This window comes from Cryptomeria japonica, chromosome 10, assembly GCF_030272615.1.
Source record: "Cryptomeria japonica chromosome 10, Sugi_1.0, whole genome shotgun sequence".
Classification (NCBI taxonomy): Eukaryota; Viridiplantae; Streptophyta; class Pinopsida; order Cupressales; family Cupressaceae; genus Cryptomeria; species Cryptomeria japonica.
Window position 1 is genome coordinate 2,857,522 of NC_081414.1, and position 21,165 is coordinate 2,878,686.

Genomic DNA, 21,165 nt, shown 5'->3' on the forward strand with positions numbered 1-21,165 from the left:
TAAAATTCACCACTTGAAAGAAGAGATCTATCCATGAGATGCTGAAATCCACAAAAAAGGCATCTTGGCAGATTTTTCATGCACCAAAGAAATCCACGAAATTGTGGAGTTGATAACATTTTGAATCAATTAAGGAAGATTGTGTTTTGAAGAGAGCAATCTGACCTTTTATTTATACCTTCAAGGCGAAATTCACCATTAACCCAGCCAACTTGGATGAGGAAAATTGGGGTTTTAATTTTTTTTTTAAAAACAAAATAAGGGCTGGCAACATTGGCAACATTAACCCGGCTGACCTTGATAAATGTTCACGATATGAAAACCTTTCATTTCCCTTGGAAGATTGCATCAGTATTGTGTAGTTGTTGGCAACACGGCAAAGCAAAGCTCGGTTTAAGGAATACGTCCATCCAAGCATGATCCAATGCTATTATTGATCTTAGGAGTAGATTAGATTTCTCTAAATCCTCAATCCCTTTTGTCTTTTTTTCAAATCAAGTAATTTCCACGTTCCAGCCGCATTCAAGCATTCATGTACAACATAAGTCCCCTTGTGACTCCAGCAATATCACATCAAACCATTGAGTTATCCACACGTCAAGACCTAACAGTATAAACCTTGGAGTCATCTCAAGAGATCGCTTATTCAGCATTTGGGAAGATTTTGTTCAAGAGAGGATAGAGTATTCAATACTTTATTCTGTGTTCGAAGTGTCATAAAACACACATCAACAAGATGGATGGCTTATTAGACCAACTTCAAGGTACAAGCTTCCCTCCAAGATAGATACCATATTAGGATATCATCAATTTCTGGAAAACCATATTTGGAGCAAATGACAATTTATTTCAATGGTCAACTATATGCTCTAGAATGAACAACCTTCAAGAAATAGTTTTTTGTTGTTTATTTTAATAATATATGCTTATTTTCAACAAAACAACATCTGAGAAACTAGCCAAGGTTGATCATGACCTATGCTTGCTCTTCTGCTTTGTAATGTCCCCATTTTGAGCAAAATTGATTTGTGAGCATTTAGCTCAATTTCCAAGATTTCCCCGTAAGCTTCTTGGTGTGTTGGAGAGAACTCCAAACTTCTTGGAGTGCTCTAGATTGATTAGCAGTGATTTTGGTTCTTGGGAATGAGCATAGTTGGCAGTATGCAGCGCCATGACACTTTCACAAGTGTTTTTTGACACTTGGGATGTTCTCCAAACTTCTTGGAGAGGTCATCTATTTTTAAAAAGTCACCCAGTTGGTTCCAATCATCATCCTACATCTCAGTGTCATCAGAGTTTGATTTGGATGTTGTTTCAGTGTTTTATGCAGCTCAGGTAAAATTAATTAAATGTTCACTTGTTTTTTATGTTATATTATTAAATTAACAACTTTAGTGTAATATCATTTTAAAAAGGTGTTTATGTTCGTCAATGTGGATGCTTAGGAGAAATAAGGAGGCCTTTGCACATGAAATGAAATGTTCACCCCTAAATTTTTGTGTCTGTTTTGAAAGAATTAGACGGAGATGCAGAAAGTGTTTTTTGTTTCATGTTTCATTTACCATGTTTGATGCATACATTGAATATGCATTGCATTGAAAGAGAATAGACAATTCATTTGCATTAAACCATATTTGTCATCATAACCAAATCAATAAGCATCAAGCATTTAAAATCAGACTTGTAAAATTAATTTGCAGACCTGATTACAAAGCCAAGTAGTGGATTTTCATCCCTTCAAGTGAACAGAAAACTCTCCAAAAGATTCAGGACTAACACCCAACCAAATGCAGACTTAAAACCAGAGAAACCCATGCCAAAGTGCAGATTGGAGTGACCGGCAAATACCCACATGCCCAATGAGAAATGGTGCCCACCCAAATTGAATTAACAACGGTATGTCTTAAATGGAGGAAATAGGAAGCTGGTTGCACATTTGAAATTTGAATTCCCTTGTTTGCTGCTGGTAACAGGGTCTAAACAGGTCAGCTCAGCACCTACTGCAAAATGTTAATTCGCTCTCTCAAATAGCACACTTATTGAAATAACTTTCTCCAACAGGATATCTAATATGAAATAATACACCTAGCAATCAAATCAGCAACCCAGAAAGTCTCATATGTCTCAAATCAGATATGTATGGCCCTCCTGGGTGATACGATAAAGCTCATCACATCATAAATGCCAAAGTATTCAACCACCAAGTGATGGTAAAGTGTTCAAGTGAGTAGAGCAACCCCCAGTAGTAAGTACTAACTTCCAAATGTGAAGCGTTGGGAAGATGAACTCAAATACCAAGTACAACAACAATATGGCCAGTAATGAGGAGTGTGGCCCAGAAACGATAAATGGTACAGACTTTCTCAAACTTCATTCTGCATCCTTCAAAAGCTACAACCAGCATAATAACATGATCAGCAACCAACCTTAACATGAAAGACAAGTACAGTGCCCACCGTGGGTGGTCTGAAATCGTACGGACAGGCTAGGAATGGTACCGCCTGCCGAGAATGGAAAGTATAAACTAACCTTATCAAAGGTAAAAGTTAAAAGTTTGGCTTTCTACCAAAAAGTTTAAAGACTCCACAAAAGCCTCAAAGGAGGGTGGAAGGCTGTTAATGGTCAGAGCAACCATACCATTGTCATCTACTTGTTTGTTGACCGCAACAAGTTGATCACTAAGATCTTTGGATTTTAGAATATGCTCTAACAAAGACCCCCTTATGCAAATTGGTAGAAAAAAACAAATTCTTCAAATACAAGACTATGTTTCTGAGAATTGATATTTATCTTTCAAACTATCTCACGGGCTATGTGCAAAGGCAGCACTTCAACTTTCAAGAATTAAATTATCTGAGACTAACAACTTGAGAATCAACAGGGCTTCCCTATGATGTCTTTCAAAGTCACTTAGGTGATTAATAGGCCTATTTTTTGTGCCTAACAAGATTATGTCACATTCTTGGCAATAGCTAGTACCTTGTGACTCTAGATATTATAATTTTTCCCCATGAGTTTATGTGCCTCCTATAATACTAGATTCTGTATATTTGTCATTTTCCTAGAAAACCCGGAAAACAATCTTTTCCTAGAAATTTTGAAACCCTAGCAACCCATTAATTTGAACCAAAAAACTTCAACTTGGATTCCAAAAAATAAACTATCCCAAAAAAAGCAAAATTTGATCTTGAAAATTTTTTCAACCCTCCTAAAATACTTTCAAATTTCAGAAAAACAAAAGAATACTGTTTTTTAATATCACGAAGCTTTGCAAGAATTTTAAAAAATTGAAATACTTGTGAACTGGAAATACCCATGATTATAGGATGTGCCCTAGCAGCAACAAAAAGGGAACCTTGGCTTTCAAAATTTCTAAAACTCTCGTAAAGCAACTACCCATGCAAGCTCTAATAACTATGAAACCCCAAATTTTCATGCCCTAAAACCACAATTGTACAAAAACAAGCCCATGGTCATTTGATGATATCTAAAAATAATGTGAATCACATGCCCTAAACGCATCCTCAAAAATCATATGACTTCAACCCACAACCTAAAAATGATTGAAATTTTGCCCATGCAGCATGCAATTTCCTTAAAAGAATGGAGATTTGACTGCCATGAATGCTAAAACAAGAAAAAACCTTCAAAAATGCTTGTGCGCAACTATGAATTCCCACAATTTTCAACTCACAAATGTGTATGAAACGACCAGGATTCTTGATGCAGAGGCTTGGATTCATGACTCAACAACTTGGAAACATTTCAATGCCCTTCACCAAGGCTTGTATCACAGATCTTCTGGCATCCCAACATCTCAAATACATAAGGACTCATAAAGAATCGGGTTCTAAACAACAACCATATCATACTTCACGAACTCAAAACTCCCCTTCATAATGATTCCTTGCCTTATGGCTACAAATGACAATTATGGTTTCTACTGTTCACTAGACCCTAGTAACTTCAAAAACTTCCTGTAGCACTTTAATATTACATCATTGCACCCTTGATAACCTTCAAGAATCAGAGATCTATCAACCATCATATCTTATACAGAATCATTACTAACACAATATTTCAATACCCTAGCAACTCTCACAAACATTGCTTCCACACACTTCCTGTTTTGGCAGCGACAGGAGCCTATACAGAAAAATGACAGTTTGACCCCTCAAAAGGCCTTACTAATTTTTCTGATAAAAAGAAAGTTTTATTATAACATCATTAGCCTTCCTCTCAACCAAGTTTCAGATCTATACTTAACCATACATAGTTGTACTAACATATTTTCTAACTGCAGATTCTGGAAACTATTTTCTGAACACGTTGCCTTCACAAAAATGATCATAACTTACTCATTTCTCAATGAAAATCGATAAAACTTGAAGAAAATTAAATTTAGTTCATGTACCAAACAAATAAAAGTGGTTTCATACCAATATCAAGCCATATATGTCCATACAACTTGCTACAATGTGACTGTTCCTGTCTTCACCAGTCTGATTTTCACTATGAACTGCAACAAACAGTCATTAATAACTTTTGAAATATTGACCATGAAGCCAATCACTCCGGTCAGATTGGATATTGCTTAGTTACAAAACTTTTCTCCAATTTATAGCCAGATCCAATGGTTAAAACAAAAGTTATGAGGATTTTACCAAAACGGGTAACACTTGGCAGGGTTTTGACAGTTTTTGGAAAAACAATCATATCTCACAAAATACATCATAAAAATGCACAAGAATGGATTCATATGAAATCTATGAAGTGACCAGGATTCTTCTAATTAGTAACCCTTAATGCAACTATAGAAACCCTTTTCACGACTTTACCCTAAAAACTTCTAGTCCTTTAAACACAATCTCAAACAATGCTCCCAATTTGTCAGGTGGCCTTGTGAACTTGTCCTATGCCTTTTGACTTCCTCCTTCTGAAACTCCTCCAAATTCCATACAATCAAATCAATCCAACTATAATACCTATTCTAGTAAAAATCGAAGAATGAGATTTGGAGAAAATGGCATGCTTTCTCAAGTTAAGAGCATTGCATTTTATTATTAAACATATGCGACAAATAGAAAGCAATTATAGTCTAACAATAGATGGCAATTATAATAACCTCATAAAAGGCTAACTACATTTTATTATATTATTATTCTAATATCTACCATCAACAAAAAAGTTAATGAAGATGATATGGTTTCTCATGTTATCAATAGTTTGCTATTTTCCTATGAAAATTTTGTGGATTCTCTGCATCTGCTAGTAAAGAGTCAAACTCTCACATTTTAAAAAGTTAATCCATATTACCATAAAAAGCATGGAGAAAAGAGCAAGTGGGAAGGTTTAATTCTAGACAATTTGAGAGTATGCTTGCTGAGCAATATAAAAATAAAGTGAAGAAAATTCAACTTTTGAATCATAATCTAACAGAAATTCCAAGATGACAACATGGCCTATCCTGCATTAACAAGAATTCATAAGCTCAAGCTAATATGGCAGAAATTGAAGTGGTGTAAGACTTTGAGGAATAATAGACATTCATGGTGTCTTCCTGGGACAACAGTGATGCAGATTGTTGTTTTTTTAATCTAAACCATTTCATCATTCCACTTCCTGAAAAGACTGATATGTTAAAATTTACTGTCAATCTCTGTTATTTAGGTTTTTTTTCACTGTGTGATGGTAGATCACATGCAATAGATAGGATAGGGGGTTATAGGATTACATTGAGTGATGCCACAAAATTCACAATTAGGGAAGCTAGGTTTGTTCCAAAAAATAAACAAGAACCTGGTATCTATTAGTCAACTTACAGATAACCCTAGCATTGCTATAGAATATTGTGGAAACGAATGCACTATGAAAGTTGTCAAGCAAGGAAGGATGGTTGCCCTAGGCATTAGGAAAAGTGGGTTGTACAAACTAGTTGATTTTGTCATGATTAATTTGTATGCATTAGTTATGAAGGGCAATGGTAGCATCTCATGGCATGAGAAACATGGATATCGCAGCCTCCAGTAGCTAGGCAAACTCAACATAACATACATGGTTCATGGTTTGCCAACTATCCAAGAGAAGTTGGACATGTTCCATCAAGATGCATGGAAAAGTAAAGTAAATAGCATACATACTAATCAAATAAACAACACAAGAAAAAATTTCATATCATGTGTTTCAAATTACGGTGGAAATCATATGCAAGTAGAAGTGACAAATAGCATAATGATTCACTAGTTCTATGCACAGGAATTGTCCCATTCCATCTTATATTAAGTATATTTTATAAACCTACATATACAGTTATAAAATGTCCACTATGAGGGCATAGAATATCATGAGGCCCAAGTTAATCTCAAGGAACAACCATCAAACAAGATATGACAAAGTTGTATGTTATCCCATTGAAGTTGAGAAGAGATTGCAAACTATTAATCCCAGCAGATTTGTGACTCAATTTATTTTTTTCTCTCTTAGTGTGTGCTTGTTAAAAAAGACAATATATTAAAACCAAAAACCTTTAGTATTTTTTAATTTTTATGCATCTAAATTTCTACCAATTCAACATTCAACCAATTCATAAGTATTAATTAGTGTTGAACATACAAACCTGCCTCTTTAAAATTGTTTCTGAGGTGGTGTATAAAAGCTCCCATTTTCCATTTAAAAGATTAGACATAAGAGGCTGTTTTGTTGGATTTGTAGCTTCCAGATCTTGTGCAATCTGATTGATAAACATTCTTGTGTTAGAAAAACAACAAAAAGTTAAAAATACATAATACAAGAATTAGGATAATTTTGATCACGATGGTGACAGTCTCACTGGAGAAACGCTTGTTCTACGCAAGGCAATTCTTTTCAGATACATGAGAATCACTAGTTCTACGCAAGACCATTTTTCACAAATCAACTTGAATCTCAATATTGGCATAAAAGAAATTGAAAATATTGCAATGTTTAATGACATTTAATCTTTGCATAAAAGTTAAAGATCACTTGTAAGTAAAAAAAAAAAGTTAAAGATCACTTTATGCTTACAACTCAGTAGAAAGTTACATATTGAATCTTCAAGTTAGATAGAATTAGAAAACAAAAAATCATTATAAACAAAAATAAAACAAGATTGATGGAGAAAACAAGGATTAATCTCATGTCCTCTATGATCTCTTTTAGCCAGCCCATCAATAGCATGAGACTGATGTTCATATCATGTAATTGATAGTTATGATGCCAAAATGTTTACGAGGAGTTCTCTGTATAGTGTCTCAATTGCTTGCAAACTGCTTCTAGAGTGGACAATACATGGCATCAAAACAAATGTTGTAGTTTTTCTCAAAGGTATACAATGAGGATTGATGGAGAAAATAAGGATCAATCTCATGTCCTCTATGATCTCTTTTAGCCAGCCCATCAATAGCATGAGACTGATGTTCATATCATGTAATTGATAGTTATATTGCCAAAATGTTTACGAGGAGTTCTCTGTATAGTGCCTCAATTGCTTGCAAACTGCTTCTAGAGTGGACAATACATGGCATCAAAACAAATGATGTAGTTTTTTCCAAAGGTATACAATGAGGTACATAGCCTAAAATCTTGACATTTTCATTCAGCTTGATGAATAGCCTTGTAAAATTTTGAATCGATATGCTTTAGTTGGATACTGTGGATGAAATTTTTTCAGAACTTAAGAACAAAACTATATCTAGCAATGTTAAGCAGCCCGCAGCTGGCATATTTTTTGAATTAGAAACCTCACCAAGCACTCTTCCCTCTTTCCAATTTGAGACTAGTTTTTTAGCCCAATTATCAACTGTGGCATGCAATTTTTTAGCAAAACATCAGTTGTTTCTTATCAATGGAATGTGAAATTTTCTGTTAGGGCAATTTTCTGTAAGATGGAGCTCTCAAGCCTTCTTGTGCCATTTTAAGTTTAGTAACCTTTGAATGGAAGGCTGGTTATCCCTATTGGCTAATTTAAATGCCATAAAACCTTAGACCCTTTGCCACTAGGATTTGAAATAATATAAGGACATTTGAGTTTAATATTACAAATTCACACTTGTGTCCTATACTAAGTTTCCTAAGCATTACTTCTACTGCCAAAGCTTGCACCACAAGAATGGTGTTGTGCATTAAGCACACATCATCCTATTTCACAGGGAACCCCAAGTTTTTTTTTGTTGCAATATGTCTGTCCGTAAGAGAGAGAGTTAGGCGTTTTAAGAGCCCGAGTCAAAATCAAGCAATCCAACCAAAATCGATCATTCCTTGTAGAATCCCGAGTTCTTAGGGTAAAGCAAAAAACAAGAATGGAGGGCGTTTGAAACATAAATCTCACTTTGTTTCTCAGAGGCCCGAGCTTCCATACGAAGAGAAAGGCATTCAAACACAAACTCATGCATTTTACTCTATGAACCCGAAGCACTTGCCGTTGCTTAAAACAAAATCGCGCGTTTCTAATACAATGCCCCAAATTGCAAAGGGCATTACAACTTAAATGCAAACAAAGAAAATCATGCAAAAGGGTCAAAATACCTGAAATGAAGAGCAATGAGCATTCAAAACAGAGGTTTGGCAATTTATGTTGTTTTGCAAATCGTGCAGTTGCCCAGAAAGTTTGAGTCATACCAAAATCGCACATCCCTCTCACAGGCCTGAAAATCACTAAGATGAATGATCAAAAGGTTCAAATCGTGCAATATCATCATATGAGCCGAAATCTTCAAAGGCCTCATTGAGCCGAAATTAGAGACCACCTAAAATTCGTGCAAAATGACTTAGAAGCCTGAAGTTCATAAGAGGCGATAAGGTTTGCAAAATTGGCTTTCAGGCTGAAAATGATAAAAATGGGTAAAACTTGCGAAGTAAGCTTATAGGCTGAAATTGGCTAATAGAACGAAGTCGCGAAATCGACTCATTTAGCTGAAAAAGCTTCAAATGCCTAAGTCGTGCTCTTCATTCTTTTAGGCCGAAAATAACCCAAAGGCAAAGTCGCGCGATTTATTTCTTGCAAAAGGAACAAAAAGGCCCAAAGTTCACACAAAATCGCCCAAAACATATCAAAAGTCCGAATTTTATAAAAGAGCAATATAAACCAAACTAGGGTATTTTGCTAAAATTGCAAGAAACAATGTCACGCATTTTTACTTGAAATGCCGAATTTCATTCAAACAACTTGAATTACCCAAACTCGGCCTTTTCCCACAACTTGCAAAGAACACAAAAGTTCTCATTTTTTTAAATGGAAATACCGAATTTGGGCAAAGTCTCACATTTTCATCTAAATGGCCAAGTTTTCTTCAACAAGGGACATTTAAAAGTTAATTTTTTTTTTGTTAAATTAATTTATTTTTTTTCAAAATGATTAATTCAAGTCAAAATTGATAGCTTGCATAATCAACGACATCAGGAAGAGCTAGAGCGTCAGCTTGAAGCGCAAATTGGAGACACGATCCCGAGCGACACCAAGAAGCAAGAATGAGGAACATGCTGCAAGGCGCAAGGTCGAAGCAGCAAAGCACAGGGAAGCGCACCACCGCTGAATCAGAGTTGAAGTCCACCAACCAAACCGAAGACAAAGAGCACACAGAATGCAACGAATGTATGCATTCTCAAAAATGCACAACTGGAATTAATTCCAGAAATCAGTTTAAAAAATTGAAATGCTTTATTGTACATGACTGCCTGTGGGCCCCGTTCAAGATATTTTAAAACAAGGGGACACAGGTCAGTTATTTCCAACTACTAGATCGACTTGAATTGATGCCAAACAGTTGTAGGTAGTTGAAAATATGGTTGGGGGGATAACTGAGATGGGCAGTGGTTAAGGCTACCAAGTTCTAGAAGGCAGATTAGGAATGTTGGATGCAGTCATTCCTGGCCCTTGGTTTGAATTGTAAAATCTATAAAAGGCAGGATGCCTCTCATTGTAAAGGGTGATATTTTTAGGGTTAGACAGTTAGATTCTAGTTAGATTTTTTTAGAGTTAGACAGATAGAGCAGGTTAGAGTTTTTGTAGAAAGTTAGATTTTAGTAGTTAGGAATGGAGTAGAACTGCAACAGAAATTGTTGTAATAGCAGCTGAAATCAATATATGGACATTGATTTGGTGTTTATCATCTTGGTTTTATTCTATTTGCATGGTTTCCTTCAACAGGTTTAGATAGATCCTTTTGGTGTGCAGGTATTTGATGGATTTGGGTTCATATAATTGGGGATATACCGATTGTGTATCCCTATGTATGGTTAGTCTGAGCCTTTAAAATTGTGTTTAGTTCAATTGCAGGTGTCCATCTGAGCTGTGCCAAAATTGGGTGTTTGGGCATGCACCTGCGATCTGAAAATCTTCTAAATCTCCCTTGAAGATTGCACCGTTCTTGCGAGGTTGTGAGTTATTATGTCCAAGCAGGGATTGGTTTGGTTATGTTGAATCTGTCTACTCACACACCAGTCTAGTTAATTTTAGGTCTCCTATCCCTTCTCTTTTTCTTTTATTTCGCAATCTGAAAATTGCAGTAGACCAACTTGTTGCAAACGTAAGGCCCCTTGTGCTCCCAACAAAACACATCAAACAACTGAGTTATCCTACAGTCATGAACTGACAGTTGGAACCTTGAGGTCGTCCACGTTGATCAATGTAATGTCCCCTACTAGGTTTAGTCTCGTTTTAACCATAATTAATCCATATCAATGTACTTATGACTAAACCCAAATTGATTAGGAGACAAAACTATCTTAAACATCACATTTCATAACAGAGAAACATAACCTTCTAGTTGATATCAAATTAATAATTCCATCTGATTTATAATCTTATATTTACTTACTCATTCAAATTACTATACATACATATATATATATATATATATATATATATTTATTATTTATTATTTATTTTCAATTAACATTAATATATATATTCAACTAGAGAACATCCCTTATAAAATATTATAATAATTACAACCATTATATTATTCTCTATAATTGTATTATTACTTATTTTAAATAGTATTGTAATATACATTGTAATTCAGAGCAGTTCTTATAAACTATTATAATAATTATAATTTTATTATTATTTTTATCTAAATTTATACCATTATTAATTCTGCATAAGAATGTTATGGGCTTTCATATATTAACATTCATATTAGATACATATTAGGTTATGTTAGCAGTGTTAATATTAACAAAGTCAGATTTATTATTAGTGTTAATTATATTCTTAATACCAAGTAGAATCGGCCTGTTAATGGGCTGCTGAGGGCTAATCTTTAGAGTAAGGGCAATCCAACCTGGAGTGGACTCCACCTGAGAAGGGGTGGATTAAGATTAATTTTGACGGTGCATCGAGGGGCAATCCAGGGCCCTCGGGTGCTGGGGTGATTGCTCGAGATGATCAGGGAAACATTCTGGCCATTGCAGCCAAGCGATTGGTGGATGGATCGAACAATGTTGCCGAATGTCAAGCTGCAGTGGAAGCTATCCTTATGGCTGGGAAGTTGGGAGTCAAGAAACTTCATTTAGAAGGTGATTCCCAGGTAGTGGTGAATGGGATTGCGCAAGGACGATTGGAAGCGTGGTTTCTAGATAAGCAGGTGCGTAGGATGCAATTGTTGCTGAACAATTTTGAAGATTTTAAAATTACCCATGTCCTGAGGGAGGCTAATTTGGAAGCTGACAAACTTTCTAATGTGGGAGCAAATGGTTCCTTGGAAAATTTGTTTAGCATGTTTGAGGACTATAGAGATTGTAGTCTTTTTGAGTAAGACTCGAGTTGATGGCTTTGGAAAAGTGAACCCAAGTTCGATTTTTTGTGACCACACGCAACCTTAGCACTGTGGGAATTTAAGTCCCTCGTGGTGTGTGCTCTTCAATCTTGTTGCAAGTGGCCTCGAAGTGTTGGTTGATGATGGAGGTGTGCGGAGGATGTGACTGGCGATGATGTTGGGATTAATGTGTAGCGTGTGAAGCTTTCATGACAAGAGATGGAGGCGGCCTTTAAGTCCCTTGTGTGATTGATCCCTGGCATTTTGTGGGAAAAACTTGGTTTTTGACGGAGTGCTCAGGGTTGTTTTCTGTGTAGCGGAGAGAGAGAATGGAGGCGAATTTTTCGCTGGAGTCGGACGGACAATTGCCTACTTTTCAAGGGCCGATTTCGAGCATCAGGCTTACGAACGTTTTTAGAGTGGACGGAGATGCCTTATGGAGGGCTATTCGGCTTCTGTTGGGAAAGGAATTTCTTTCCCAAGATTGGCGACCCAGAACAAATCTTGACATCTTGTCTCTGTTTACTGCTTTGGCCTTGCAGGTGGGGAAGTCAAAGGGGGAAGTGCAGCGGATCTCTTCACTGGTTATGCGACCCAAATGGTCAAGAGGTTTGCAGGATGTGGTGGCCCGTTCTGACATTGGTGTGGGGTTGAGGATGGCGGAGGGCCAAAGCAGGAGGATTGGTGTGGATGTTGGGGAGTTGCAACCTTTTGTAGTTTGGTCTGCTTCTCGACCAGTTGCTTCGCAGGTGGAGGATGCAAGAAATGGCTAGGTGGAGATTGTGAACTTTGTTCGCCAGTTGGGGCCGACTGAGCGTTTCAACATCCGTGGGAAGGTGACTCCCATTCGATCTGAGGCTCTCCTGGACGAGAATGGGAGGCCTCTGGTTCGGCATCAGCTCCCAAAGAAACCAAAGAAGGTGGTGTAGCGTGGGTCGCTGTGTGGAGGAAAGCCTGGAACAGTGCCAGGTGGTGGGAGTGAGCAGCAGGTGGCTGGTCCCAGCAGGGGTATTCCCAATTTCTCACAAGAGGAAGCTTTGGGATGGTTTCGTAGTTAGGTTGGGCTGGCTGGGGTTAGTGGTGTGGTCCTTTTTGTATTCGTATACGACCCTTTTTGTGAATATGGGTCGTTGTAGGTAGATGCTTGGGTTCTTTTGTAGTAGGGGCGTGTCCCCTTGGTTTTTGCAGATTGTCTTTCTGCCCCTCGAATGTAATACTTCTTTTTCAAAGCAATATATTACTATATGTTATCGATCAAAAAAAAATACCAAGTAGAATTAACAGTCCCATATATTCATACTTTACCAGTCCGTATAACTGCTGCATTAATAGTATTATATTTTATTAATAGTATGATATTATGTTAACAGCATCATAATGTGTTAACATTAATAATATTATATTAACAACATCATGTTGTATTAATAGTATTATTGTTATATTATCGGCCATCATATTGTATTAATAACGTCCTACGATTTATTAACAATCTTAGATGTTCATATTCTTACCAGCCGTATTACCCAGGTCATGGGACTGCTGACCTCTCTTTATTTTCCTCTTTTCTTGTCCCCTTGTTTTCCTCCTTTTTTTCTTCGTAAAATCCCTCCTTCCTTTTCGCTAGAGAAAGACTAATCCTATATTAAAGTATTTGGATGGCTATGACTTTTCCCCGAGAAGACGTGAGCATTAGAGGGAGGTGCTGTGCCTTTTTTTTTGGGGAATTAATATATTCTAACCTTAACCGATGCATCTATAATTATCATTGATTGGTGGTAATCTTTTAAGTCAGTCCTAATATATATGTTTTTAACATATATTTGTTATTATTGCTCTCAATTGGATTTACTTCATAATTTAATTACTATATAATCTTTGATTTCAATATAAAGATGTTATTTAATAATAATCAGTTTATTATTATAATCTTTTAAGTTAAATATGAAGATGTTATTTAATAAAATTGATAATATAATAATCAGTTTACTATTAAGAGGTTCATTCAAATCTTTTATTTGAATGAACAAATAACTCATAATTAAATAATTGGTGCATAAGCCCATTCAGATATAAATTATTATTATTATTTGACAATACGGGGACATCACACGTCACCAGATGTGGGGTTATGACAACCCTCTCACTTTAGAGGAAAATCGTGAAGTCTCATAAATGAGACGATTTTCCCATATTATTAAATGTTAATCAATAAATGTTTTAATTATCGTATTTATTTAATCACAATAATCCAATGTCCAAAGAGGGGTTATGACAATCAATTAAAAACAACATTAGGGATTCCTTACACAAGAGAGGATAGGATACTCAGCAAGAATCATTCTATTCTGCGTTGGCTGGAGAGAGTTGTAGCGATACGATTTTAGCCACATCAACAAATAGGAATTGCCCTCTTATGCCGAAAGTTGTGTGGGGTAACTACAAAAAAAATCACCCAGCTCCTTTAGTGTAGTATGCTCCTTTTGGATAAGTATTTCCTCCATTCTAGATTTGCAAGTGCAATCCTAAATTTTGAATGTGTGTTGTTTTTGCATAGTTGTGTGTGCAATTGCTGCAGGTACATTAAATTGAATTCTAGCATATCAAATTGTAATGGAAGAGATATATTGGTAGGTTTGGGATCATAGCAACATGCATTGGCAATGACTGGCTAATATTGTAGAATTTTGAGAGGAATTTTTGACCGCTCACACCAACAATGTGAGCAAACTTTGGCCTGAATGGTTTAGCCAATTGAATAGCGGCTACTCGCATAAACTTCACAAGCCAGACATGGTTTAAAGTTCTAAACCCTTCATTTAGTTGCTTGTCAAGAAAGTGTTTGCCCTAATTGTGCTCTCAGAAAGCAAGAGAAGGAGAAATTTTGAAAGGGCGAGGGAAAACTACTACTCATCGACACTCTTATCACTTGCCTATCATTTGACTGCTCTTCCATTGATCCAAAAATGGTTTGCATATTTCGGGGTACACACTGCAAGATCACTTGTAGGTCATTTGTAACAGCACTAGAGACATGTATAGACTGCTATAGCTATTGTGCAAACCGCTACAGGAATTGTGCAAACCGTTACAGGTATCATGTGGGCTGCTACAGGCATCATGCTGGGTGCTACAGGTGATATAAAATTGTTGTCCATATTATATTTTGTGTCCTAGAAGATACAAGGTCACTTATGGAGTGTTTTCCCAATCTCATGCAAGTTATAGGAGCATTATTCTTCTGTTTGAATCACTGTTGGGACAATTATCATGCATCAACAATATGGTGTATGTTAGAATGAATTGCAGTGAGCACATGAGTGGAGAAAATTCATTTACAGGTCCCTGGCAGTGGTCTGGAACATCATTGGGAGATCTAGAGTGCTAGGTATCCATTTCTTCATTTGTTTCAAATTAATTTTGTGATTGATATTATTGAGAACCATTTTAGGGCAGGATGCCACAAAAGGGACAATAGGTTTCTTATTCAGTGTCTAGTTGACTTTGGAAAGGCCATATTTGTTGTGAACCCACATTGAGTGACATAAGGGTGGCAAACTTGCTTGAGTTAGCATGTATTCTTCCAATCTGCAACTATTTGTATTCCATATAGTTGTGATGGCTCATGTAGATTGGGTAGACAGTAAAACACTTCATATTCTATGTTAAAGGCCACTAAGGTTGGCTGGCAGATTGTTTGGGTTTCCACATGGAATGGTTATGGAAGGATAAACTATTAAAAAGGCAGTCAAATACCATTTTGGGAGTTCAGTTAGCTGAGGAACACTCTTAAAGTTGTGTTGGAGAAGACAGACAATGTGTGTAGAGTTGCAAGGGCATAGTGGAGACAAGGTCACAAGTGTACCATGATTGTAGAGACTTGTAAGATATTGTAATGGCAGAATCTCCATGTAATAGCACTAAATAATGATAAATACCTAATGCATAATCTTCCTAAATTTTTTCCACCTGTTTGAGTTTTTTCCAAAGGACCCTTCATGTTATGTGACTGTATCTTGTTTATTTGCATTGTTTTACTATTGATTATATTTGTTCCTTGACATTCCATGCACATTAATACTACTATGGAAAAAATAGAAAGCCTATAGGGTAATTTGATGATGTAGATAGGGCTAACAACTAGCAATTCACTAATGATGTATCACTATGATTATCAATCCAATGATATGTGAATCACATATTCCCTACAATGCTTTCTCAACCTTAAAACCAAGATCCTCCCCCATCAGTCAATTTGGTCCTCGTGGGTAGAGTGGGAGAGTGCCTACAAGCTCTAATGTCAACATGAGGGCCTTTCTTTTTGGAGTTCTTTACTAATTCTTCTATTTTGAGGCTAAAACATGTCCTCATATTTATTGATGCTTTCTACAAGATAGTTTGCGTCTATATTCTAAAACATGAGATGATGTGTTTAGCAACTTTCTTTACTTCAAATCTCTTGTAGAGAAGCAATCCAATCATTAATTTCAACAACTTTGAATAGAAAATAGAGGTGAAAATTTTAGCTAGTTCAGTACATACTACACATGGTATTTAGCTTTAACATGTCCCATATACTTTGTAGTAGAATGGCATTTCTAAAAGGAAGAATTTTACATTGAAAGAAATAGGTAATCACATGATTCAATCGAAAACCTTGCATCCTAAGTTTTGAGTCAAACCCGTGACTTGAGTTGCATATATTCAAAAGCACATCTTACATAAATTAGCAAGGAATGGAAATTTTAGACTAGGGCAGGGAAGAGGAAGAAGCTAAAGTTGTGTAGATGATTTAGGGTTTCATTGTAGTGTAGGGGCCACCTAGCTCAATTGAAATATCATATCCCTATTTTCTTTGCGCGTCTTGTTTTCATGGTCAATTTGGATTTTGTTTGTCTACTTACTTAGCTTGAGCAAAATTTCTTGTGTTCTCCTTGGCATGGTTTTCTACCTATGGGCCACCTAGCTCAAATGAAACCTCCTATCCCTGCTTTCTTTGAGCATCTTGTTTTCATGGTCATTTTGGATTTAACTTGCCCTCTTGCTTAAGCTTGAACAAGATTTCTTGTGCTCCCAGTGTAGTTTTATACCTACTTTCTATGTAATTTGTCTCTACAAGTGTCAAAATGACAGTGACAATTCTGACCTTAATATGCTGCTGTCCACAAATTGATGAAAGAAGATATTTCAGCTGATGAAAAAATGAAGATTTGTGCGAAATCTGGTCACCAAACAGTCCTAAATCCAATCAATACAATGGCATAAACAATGGCTGGTCAGAATGTAATTTGTCTCCAAGATAATGATTCAAGCTGTTCCAAACTGCTGTAGCTTCATTTATGAGGCTTGACTTCACTGAAAACTGATGAAATAGAACAGCTAACTGAATATTATAATAGCCTTCAAGTAACAACATAATGTCCTCTTAAAGCAACTCAACTGCTGCACCAAACTGTAAGATGAATCATAACAAAAGGAAGCCCACAGTCCATAACATGTAACACCAAATTACCCCTGTTCTAGTGAAGCACCTGCAATGTCATGATTGGTTGGCTATAAGATGTTGATTTCACCTTTCTATCTTCAAAAACATCCTCCAATAATGGCAGCACTCCTTTAAGAAATATGGCGGCAGACTTAGAGAATCATTCCCTCATGAAAAATCAATTGTTTTGCCTTAACTAATCCACAATCTGCCTTAAAAGTGCAGCCCAACTTCTAAGGGAAGATAGGGTTTCAAACCCTTAATAAGCATAACAATAACTTCCCCCAAAAACCACGATTTCACCCTAAAATGCAGTGCCTTTATAATCTGGTATATGATCTTCAAGGATAGTTCAAAACATTTATTTGCTTTGTAATTCTTAGGATTTGTGCTCCCTTTAGAGCCTGCAAATAAATAAATTGGAAAGATATAGCAATACTCAGCACAAAATTCCCTCATTTAGCTCACCCATTAATTCTCGGTGAATCCACCTCTACATCTTTTCTGCACAAACTGTGACACTAATGAATCACACAATATTGGCTAGGGAGAGATCTTTCACCACCGAAACCAATCCTTCTTTGGGGTTTCATCTAAGGCAGAGGAGATTAACACTGTTCAACTTCACAAAGAAGATAGGGTTCTATAAAATATTTGAAATAAGTTTCTTCTCCTCCAATTTCCCTTTTACAAGCATTCTTGGAACTTTCCGGAATTTAAATTATTTTATAATCTTAAATCTTCAGCTCCAAATGAGTGACTGAATTTTGTTCTTTACTTTTTCAGCACTTTAGTCATTTAAAATTCACCATTATAAATAAGTACTGTAAGTTGTCTTTTAATTCTTCTTTTGACAACTTCAATTTTAATTATTTAATGCTTTAATTATTTTCCACACATCTGCCCAAAGTTGCAGAAAATACAAATATAGCCCAAAAGGTGAATTCTGAATGCACCAACATACTCAACAACTCACTATAGATCCAGCTTATCGTTGAAGATATATCTATGATAGAGATCATCAATGCAGTGTTCCTTATTTATTTTGTCTCGTATGGGCTCCTTAGCTTCCGTTCTTTTCTTGCCTTGTTTGTTGTCGGTGACTCTTCATGTTGCTACGGTTGTCGGTGAAGGTGATGTGGCTGTCGGTGAAGGTGATGAGGCTGTTGGTGCAGATGTAACTATCTGTGCCTTTCCCTCTCCCTTCATGTGACTCTTCACTGGAAATTCCAATATGTTATATTGATTATTCTTCCTTGTCTCGTGTTCTTCTTCTTCGGCAGTTTCAATATTGGCTTCTCTCTTTCATAAAAATCGTGAGATTGTGTCTGACAAATCAGAGATATTATGTGTTTCCTTCTGCATACAGAGTTTTCAGATACATTAAGGTTTTGGATTGTATGCGAAATGTATCATCTAAGTTCATTCTTATGATTGATTTGTAGAGAATCAAACTCATATTATTGTGATTGATAGTAATCTGAGACTATCATCAGTCGTATTCTTTTCTTAGATATAATAAAGTTCATTTTGAGTGGGCTGGGTTTTTCACCCTCGGGTGGAGGGTTTTCCCAGGATAAGGGCTTGTGTAATTGTGTTTCATTCTTTATTTTCTGTTCTCAGTTTTCTATATTCTGGTTCAAGTTTTAACATGGTATCAAAGCAGGTCTAGAAGATCAATCCAGAACCAGAATTTTTAAGTTCTTTATTTCTTTCAGCATTCATTATGGTGAACGGATTGAAAGTAGAAGATAGACTAGATGGTTTGTCAAATTTCTCTTCTTGGAAATTTAGAATTCTGATCAGTCTAGAAGAGAATGATCTCCTTGACTATGTCTCGAAAGATGTAGAACCTTTTGTTGATGCAGAGAAAGTTCAATGGAGAAAGAATAAGACCATGGCTAAGAAAATTCTGATTGATTCCGTTAAGGATCATCTGGTGCCTATCATCTCTAAGTTGGATTCAGCTAAGGAAATGTTTCAGACTCTAAAGGATCTTTATGAATTCAACAATACCAGCAGAGCTTTAGCCCTTAGGCATCAACTGCTACATGTGAAAATGTCTAGAGGAGAATCTGTTACTTATTATTTCATGAAGATTTCTGAGTTAAAAGATAAGCTCAGCGCAATTGGAGATACTTTTGCTGACAAAGACTTGGTTATGTTAGCTGTGAATGGACTTCCCATCTCCTGGAAATCCTTCATTCAAGGCATTAGTGGAAGAGATGATCTTCAAAAATTTGATAGGTTGAAGGCAGATTGCATTCAAGAAGAATGCAGACAAGAAGCAAGAGGTTATGGTCGCAAATCTCATCATGAAGATGATCATGTGCTTGCTGCCCATGCATCTAAGGGGAAAGGAAATAAAGGTAGCTTCAAAAGATTCAGAGACAAGAATGATGAGTTAACCCCTGTTGCAAAGAAAAAGTGGAAGGACCTTTCTAGAATTTAGTGTTTTAGATGTGACAATTTTGGTCACTTTGCCAAAGATTGTGTTTCAAAATCTAAGCCTCAAGCAGTTGCTGCAAATGTTGAGAATCCTTCTTCTCAAAGAGAGTCAAGTGAAAATTCTGAAGGATTCTTATTTATTTCTGCACTTTCTAGTAATGTTCCTACCAACTGTGATACATGGTTGATAGATAGTGGAGCATCTCGTCATATCACTGGTTTTCGTGAGCACCTTTCAAACTTGAAAGAAAAAGACTCTCGTCTTCAAGTTATCATTGGTGATGATACTTGCTATTCTGTGAAGGGTGCTGGTTATACTTCTTTTCAGTTGGACTGTGGTATTCCTCTTCATTTAAGTGATGTCCTATTTGTTCCTGGTATTAAGAGGAATCTGATTTCTATTTCTGCATTAGAAGACAAAGGTTATCATATTGCTTTTGCTGATGGAAAAGTACTTGCATGGAAGAAGAACTCTAGTATTCAATCAACTCATGTTATTGGTGTTCGTCATGATAGTCTTTACAAGATTTCAGCTCATCCTATTCAAGTCTTAGCTCATGATTCTTCAAGTTCAAATGAGTTGTGGCATAAAAGATTTGGTCATTTAAATTTCAAAACTTTGTCTTCAATGGAGAAGGTTGTCATTGGTCTTCCTAAGCTGAATCAAAACCATGAAAGTGTTTGCAAGGAGTGCGCTCTAGGTAAGAACATTAAGAGCACCTTTCATAGTAGTGAAAGTAGGGCAAAGAATGCTCTAGAATTAATTCATTCTGATTTATGTGGACCTATGTCAATTGCTTCTCTTAGTGGTTTTTGGTATTATGTCACCTTTATTGATGATTTTTCTCGTAAGTGTTGGATTTACTTTCTTAAGTCTGACGAAGTGTTGTCCAGATTTAAAGAGTTCAAAGCTCTAGTTGAATATCTATCTAGCAAGAAAATAAAAAATTCTTAGATCTGATAATGGAGGAGAATATGTTTCTGTTGTTTTTCATAACTTTTGTGTTGAAGCTGGGATTAAGAGGGAGTTTTGTGTCCCTTACAATCCTCAACAAAACGGTGTGGCTGAAAGAAAGAATAGGACAATTGTTGAAGCAGCAAAGGCTATGATTCATGACCAAAGTCTTCGAACATTTCTTTGGGCCGAGGCTTGCAAGACAGCAGTTCACATTCAGAATCGTAGTCCTCATCAGATTCTGAACAACTTGACTCCTGAAGAACCTTTTACAAGTGTCAAACCAGATGTAAGTTATTTCAAAATCTTTGGATGCCCTGTTTATATTCATGTTCCTAAAGAGAAAAGATCTAAATTAGAACCTTCAGGCAAGAAAGGCATCTTTGTTGGTTATAGTGAATCTTCAAAAGCATATAGAATCTACATTCCAAGACAAAAACAGATTGAGATTAGCAGGGATGTTTCGTTTGATGAAGATGTAGCTTGCATGAAATTCAAAGAAT

The 21,165-nt window shown here is 36.2% G+C and overlaps 1 protein-coding gene across 2 annotated transcripts in view; it reads right to left on the reverse strand.

Moving 5' to 3' along the window:
- Positions 1-21,165, reverse strand: part of LOC131069419 (probable plastid-lipid-associated protein 4, chloroplastic) — an 80,108-nt gene that overhangs the window by 28,793 nt on the left and 30,150 nt on the right. For both annotated transcript variants that reach the window (XM_058004836.2, XM_058004835.2), the window contains exon 2: positions 6,617-6,730. In XM_058004836.2, coding sequence (XP_057860819.1) covers positions 6,617-6,730 — 114 coding nt within the window. The remainder of the gene's footprint in view (positions 1-6,616; positions 6,731-21,165) is intronic.